The sequence below is a fragment of the Sphaeroforma arctica genome (genome assembly GCF_001186125.1).
Source record: "Sphaeroforma arctica JP610 unplaced genomic scaffold supercont1.605, whole genome shotgun sequence".
Classification (NCBI taxonomy): Eukaryota; class Ichthyosporea; order Ichthyophonida; genus Sphaeroforma; species Sphaeroforma arctica.
The window spans coordinates 13,424-19,630 of NW_014039953.1; the positions used below are offsets into that span (position 1 = coordinate 13,424).

At 38.9% G+C, this 6,207-nt stretch overlaps 2 protein-coding genes across 2 annotated transcripts in view; one reads left to right on the forward strand and one right to left on the reverse strand.

The window, feature by feature from the left end:
* Positions 1–849: 849 nt before the first annotated feature.
* Positions 850–3,905, forward strand: SARC_07531 (hypothetical protein; the record flags this gene model as incomplete). Its single annotated transcript, XM_014298515.1, has 5 exons — positions 850–907; positions 1,508–1,608; positions 2,181–2,259; positions 2,745–2,841; positions 3,779–3,905. 5 exons carry the CDS (start codon positions 850–852, stop codon positions 3,903–3,905), a joined length of 462 nt encoding a protein of 153 aa, XP_014153990.1.
* A 120-nt stretch (positions 3,906–4,025) lies between these two features.
* The window catches only part of SARC_07532 (hypothetical protein), a 4,239-nt gene continuing 2,057 nt past the window's right edge, over positions 4,026–6,207 (reverse strand). Inside the window, exons 4-5 of the mRNA XM_014298516.1 lie at positions 5,893–6,072; positions 4,026–5,729 (exon numbers count right to left, since the gene is read on the reverse strand). Of these exons, the coding sequence (XP_014153991.1) occupies positions 4,338–5,729; positions 5,893–6,072 (1,572 nt within the window). The 3' untranslated portion in view covers positions 4,026–4,337. The remainder of the gene's footprint in view (positions 5,730–5,892; positions 6,073–6,207) is intronic.

Consider the following 6,207-nt stretch of genomic DNA (forward strand, 5'->3'; position numbering starts at 1 on the left):
GTTACGTGTGTATGTATGTATGTATATATGTATGTATGGATGTACGTATATATCCATGTATGTATTATTGGTGTATCTATATTTATATATATCCTGTATATATGTATGTATGTATCTACTTATCTCTGTATGTACATGTATATATATATATATATATTATGTGTGTATGTATGTATGTATATATGTATCTACGTATGTACATATATATACCATGTATGTATTATTGGTGTATTTATATATATCCTGTATGTATATATGTAGGTATCTATTTATCTCTGTATGTACATGTATGTATATATATATATATATATATACTCTGTGTGTATGTATTTATGAAGTGTGTATGTATGTATGTATGTATGTACGTATATATTCATGTATGTACTATTGGTGTATCTATATTTATATATATCCTGTATGTATGTAACTATTTATCTATTTATTTCTTTATGTACATGTATATATATATATATTCCTGTGTGTGAATAGCTCTCTAGATACCTATATATGTATGTATGTATATACATATTTATATAAATATATGTGTGTGTGTGTGTGTGTGTGTTTGCGTGTGTGTGTGTGTGTGTGTTCGTGTGTGTGTCTTGTCACTTTGTCATGCAAAGTAGGATCCTCATCTTGGTGTGCTGTCATTATTTACGGGAATACGGATGCATACTTATGCGTGTTAAATATGTAAGCATTGCGTTTGCTACCGTTTCGAATTATGTACACAACAATAACCAATGCCTTATATTTCATTTAAGCCGCCTCTCCGACATGCTTCTTGAGCTCATACTAAATATTAGTTCTTCGCCATTTATATTTGGCTGAGCAGAATCGACCAAGACGATGAGCAAGGAAGACTATGAGTGTAATGGCAACGTGTGTGTGTTGAAACCAAAGAAAGGTGTGTAACGTAGCCAAGTGAGCCACGTGTTTACTGATCAATTTTTTTTGTACGTATGTGTGAGTATGCGTTCACAAACTGCTCTTTTTCACCATTACAAAGGTCAATTAATCACGTATGGGTTATCAAGCTCTAGGTATGCACACGTGTGTATGCTGCTATGTTCAAAAGTAGTTTCGAATATTTTATTGCACGATGTATATGTGCACGGTATAGATATAAATGTCGATGTAGATATATATATATGTGTGTGTGTGTGTGTGCGTGTGTATATATATATATATATATATATATATACATATATATATTTATATTTATATATATGTCTGTGTCTGTTACCGTGTCTGTGTGTGAGTGCGTGTGTTTTTGTGTATATGTAGTTTTATATGTATATATATATATTTCTATATAACTATATTTCTATATTTATGCATTTCTGTCTATATTTCTATATATATGTATATATATTGCTATATTTATGCATTTCTAAGTCTATATTGTCATATTTCTATATATATATATATATGAGCGTGTATTGTTCGCTCGTTTTGTGAGCTATAAATAAATTTCAATATGTTTATCTCATTTCTCATTTTCTAGGTGCATCTCAGAGTACAGGCACCGCACTGCCGGACCTGAGCAACGTCACCCTTTTGGACTGCAGTGGTAGCAAAGTGGACAAGTCAGTTCTCAAAGATAAGGTGGGTGTTTCCTGGGTGGTACTTTTGTGTAATATTTGTTCTCATATGTCTGTTACCTATGGATACTTGTATGTGTGTGGTTGAGCTTCTCTTAAGGGTGATAAGTCTATTCCGTGTCTATGATTAGGTGGGTGTTCCCTGGATGGAACTTGTGTGTAGCAATAGTTCTCATTACGTCTCTTTATCTATTAATACTAGTTTGTGTGTATGAGTTTCTCTTGAGCTTCTCTTGAGCTCCTCTTAAGGTAAACAAAACCCATTATGTGCTCAATGACAAGATGGGCGGGCCTCCATTGGGTTTGCGAACCACTCTCAAAGTAGTATATACGCCTGTATGCGTACCGTGTGTAGGACTATTCTTGACTGCTGATTCCGAACACATCCAGATATCAGCACAATACAAGTATACCTCTCGCGCATGTGGTTTTCCATCTGCGATACTACCAAAATCTTAGAGAACCCCCTTTTCGGTCCTTTACCAACACATATTTACGCAGTTTGTCGGCTTGTATTTCTCTGCGGGCTGGTGCGGACCCTGCCGTGTATTTTCGCCCATTTTGGCGCAATTCCAGGAGACCAACAAGGATGATTTTATAGTTTTGTTTGTATCAATGGACAAGTCGGAAGAGGATATGATGGAATACGTTGAAGGTATTTCCGAATGAAGTACTTCATATGTCAATGTTAGTCGCGGGTATTCTGATATTTTGGAATGGCACTGGTTGTTGGATGGCAGTTCATATATTTTTGGTTTTATCTTTCTATAATTTATATATGTTTAGTTTCTATAAATATAGGTCACATTATTTTAGTTTATACATGTCGTTAGTTCATATATATATATAGTTTATGTATTTACAGTTTGAATATTCTTATATATAGTTCATGTCTATTGATTACGCATTTACAGTTTGTATATTCATAGTATATATATCTTTAGTTTCCATATATATAAACAATATGTTATAGTTTATGTATTTGTAGTTCTTTTATATTCATGTCTTTCAATTTTTATTTATTTATTTTTTTAGTTCAGCCAGGCATATCATACCTATAGTCCGAATTGGCTTATAAATGACCTATTTATAGACCTGATTTTGACTGACCTTGTACCAAAATACCCCATGGCACTGCAGACAAGAATTTTGTCTGTATCAAATACGACGAAGACCTCGTGGGCGAACTTCCGTCGGCATTTACAGTCACCATGGTACCAACACTGGCCATCATATCGTATGTGGACGTTTATCAGTACAATTTTGTGTCAAATACAGATATATTTATAATATATAAGTATGCAGATATGAATTAAGATACGTTATATGTATAGGAATTACTTGGTATATGAGTATGTGTGTATTTACATATATGTATGTGTGATTAAATACATATATGTGTACAAATACATGTACAAGTAAGCGGATGCATTCATATACGATACATTATATATACAAGTGTTTCTTTTTATAAAATACGACGAAGACCTCGTGGGCCAAATCTCGTCGGCATTTACAGTCACTATGGTACCGACACTAGCCATTATATAGTAAGTGGACTTTCATCAGTATAAGAATATGTTTATATACGTATATATGTATGCGGATATATTTTTATATAGATGCATAATAGATGCATTATATATGATGTCCTATATAGTCTTAATCTATGCATATATGCACTAGATAATACTATATATAGAGACTTTATCTATGCATAGTACTAGATACACTTACATTTAAATACATGATAGATACTTTCATTTCAATTTAAGAAACTTTGGTTTTACGAAATTAAATACTATACAGTTTTTATATCGTGATTTTTGGATGACACGAGGTTTTTCTATTGTCGAGGGGCAGCACTTCCGAAGTTCCGCTGCGAGTGGACAAACGAGTGGTTTTAAAAAACGTGCTGTCATCTAATGGGAACACGATTTGAAATCTGTTTTTGTTTGAAGCCAATCAAAACACGAGCTTTTCTTACTATCGGAGTAGATTTCGTTGTTTTTTTTCTATAGTTTTTCCTGGTTTTAGTTTCAAACCATTGGTCAACCCCCCCCCCCCCCCTTCCTCCTCCCCCGCCTGAGAAAATTGATTGTTTTGAATGGCAATATATAAGAACTTTCATTTATATTCAAACTCGATTAAATTGGAACCCAAATATGCCGCAGACCAGAGAACGAATGCATAACCACGTGGGGCAGGAGCGCGATCGATAAAAACGCCGAAAACTGTATAGCTGAATGGAAACAGGGTCGGCCTGGGGTGTCATGGATGCAGCTGTTGAAGTTTTGGTAGGTGGTATCATCATAATAAATGTACATAGTTAATAAAATAATATGCTATTTAAAACATAATATCGTTTAATACAATAATATGGTATCATCATATAAATGTATATAGTTAATAAAATAATATGGCAAAAACTATTATAAATGGCAACAGGATGTGCTTTGGGTGTGGTGGATGCAGCTGCTGATGTTCCGGACAATATCATAATAGATGACAATGCGCATATCACAGCACAGCTTAATACTAAAATAAGGCAAAGTACACTGAAAAGAACCCCCTATACACCCATCCCAACACAGACCACATCTTAACCTGCGGCGGTATTTTAAACAGCGAAATGTCGTGGCTACATATCACGTATGAAATCGTCCAAGGAACAGTTACTACACAGGAAGGTTGATTTAAATACAGAACCCCAACTGACACTACGAGACGCATTCACGTCGACTTCTTCACCAATTTGGCCCCCAGCCCTATATTTTTGGGCCTAAAGGCCGCTAGTATGGGTACGCGGATGCCTGTGTGGCGTGGTCCTAGACCCTCCCCACTCACATAGCCCATGCGTCCCATCAACTTCGATCCAATGCCCCGCGTGTGTTGCTCGAACGTGCCCACCCCAGACGCGTGTGTCGCGCTCTTCGCGCTTATACTGGAGTCTCCGGCCGTTGAGCTGGCGCTGCTGTGGGGTTCTGTAGGCGCAGTTCTCACGCTCGTGCGTACGAGTGTGGTGTGTGTGTGGGTGTCTATGGCTGCTGTATACATACTCATATGCAGTTCGGTATCTAAACTAGGCGTGTTTGTACGTGCCTGGACGGCGGTCGAAACGCCTGTGCGTGCACGGTCCCCGCGGTGCTGCTCTCTCCTGGCTTTCCGGGTGGCCACATGCGCATGTGTATGTTTATGTGTATGTGTATCTACTTCGATGCTAATACGTGTCTCTACATCTCTACACGTGTGTGCTACACCTACAGCGGTGTAGGTGTGTAGCTGAGTATCGATCTCGTCACACCTGCATATATGTTCACCAAGACTCCTCATCCTGTCCATACCATCCTCGGCTATTCGGTCGGTGTCGGTGTCCGTTATACCGTCACCAGTCTTGCTTAATCCATTACTGGGCTCGCTTATCCCGTCACCATTCTTGCGTATAATATCACTGGTCTCACTTATTTCGTCACCAGTTGTGTGAATATCAGAACGCACAGCATTCTTTACTTCTTCCTCTGAGCTGCTCGAAACTCCTTCCGTGTCCACAACCCCTAATGCCATGGGGCTCATCCTCCCATAAATCTCCTCCGCACCCACACCCTTACTCCCATTTGTTCCGTTGCCCCTTCTACCACTCATTCGCACACTCACTTTTCTTATTTCCTCATCCTTGCCTCCTATTTTCTCATCATTACCGCTTATTTCCTCATCATCGCCGCTTATTTCCTCATCATCGCCGCTTATTTCCTCATCAGTGCGGCTAGATGCCGCACCCAGGCTTCCTATACCACTACCTATCGAGCCACTTTCGCTGTCATTGTCCCTATCATCATCACTATCACTATTGCTATCACTACCACCAACACTATCCCGATACTCGCCGTCCAGCCCAGTACCACTATCCGCTTGGCTGTCCCGGTTTCGGTCCCGGTATTCGCCGTCAGGCCCGAGCACACCACCGGATACGAATGCCGACAGTCCTGTGCGTATGGTAGCCACCCCTTCACCCGCCTCGCGCGCAACGTTGTGTGTGCCCTGGCTGCGCTTGGCTCTGCGCGACTTCTCCTTAGCCTTGCGATTCTGTCGGGAGGTGACAAGGTCTGCATTCTGACGGCGACACACCTGAAGCAATGGGTTGTGATGGGGTAGATACACTGCTCAGGACAACTGCCATCTTTATTTGGGCTTTATTATAAGGGTATATAGGTAATACACACCTGATAAGAAGACATACATGCTAAGCAAAAGCAATACACGCATATGAAAGGTAAACGCATACACATACCTCGGCGTGTGATGGGGCAGTGATATGCCGACCAATCAGTTCTTCGATATCTCTCTGCGCAAATGGGCCGTCGTCACCAGGAAGGCTTGTACGCGTCGTATATCGCACCATGACAATCCGTTTCTTGTTGCTCCCACAAATCGACACGTCGAGCCGGTACATTCTAGCCAGCTTACAGACCTATATAGAAGGTAATGAGTATACATGTAAGTATATATATATATATATATATGTATATTTATAAATTTATACATATATATGTATGTATGTATGTCTGTATGTATGTATGTATGTATCTGTATTTATGTATATACA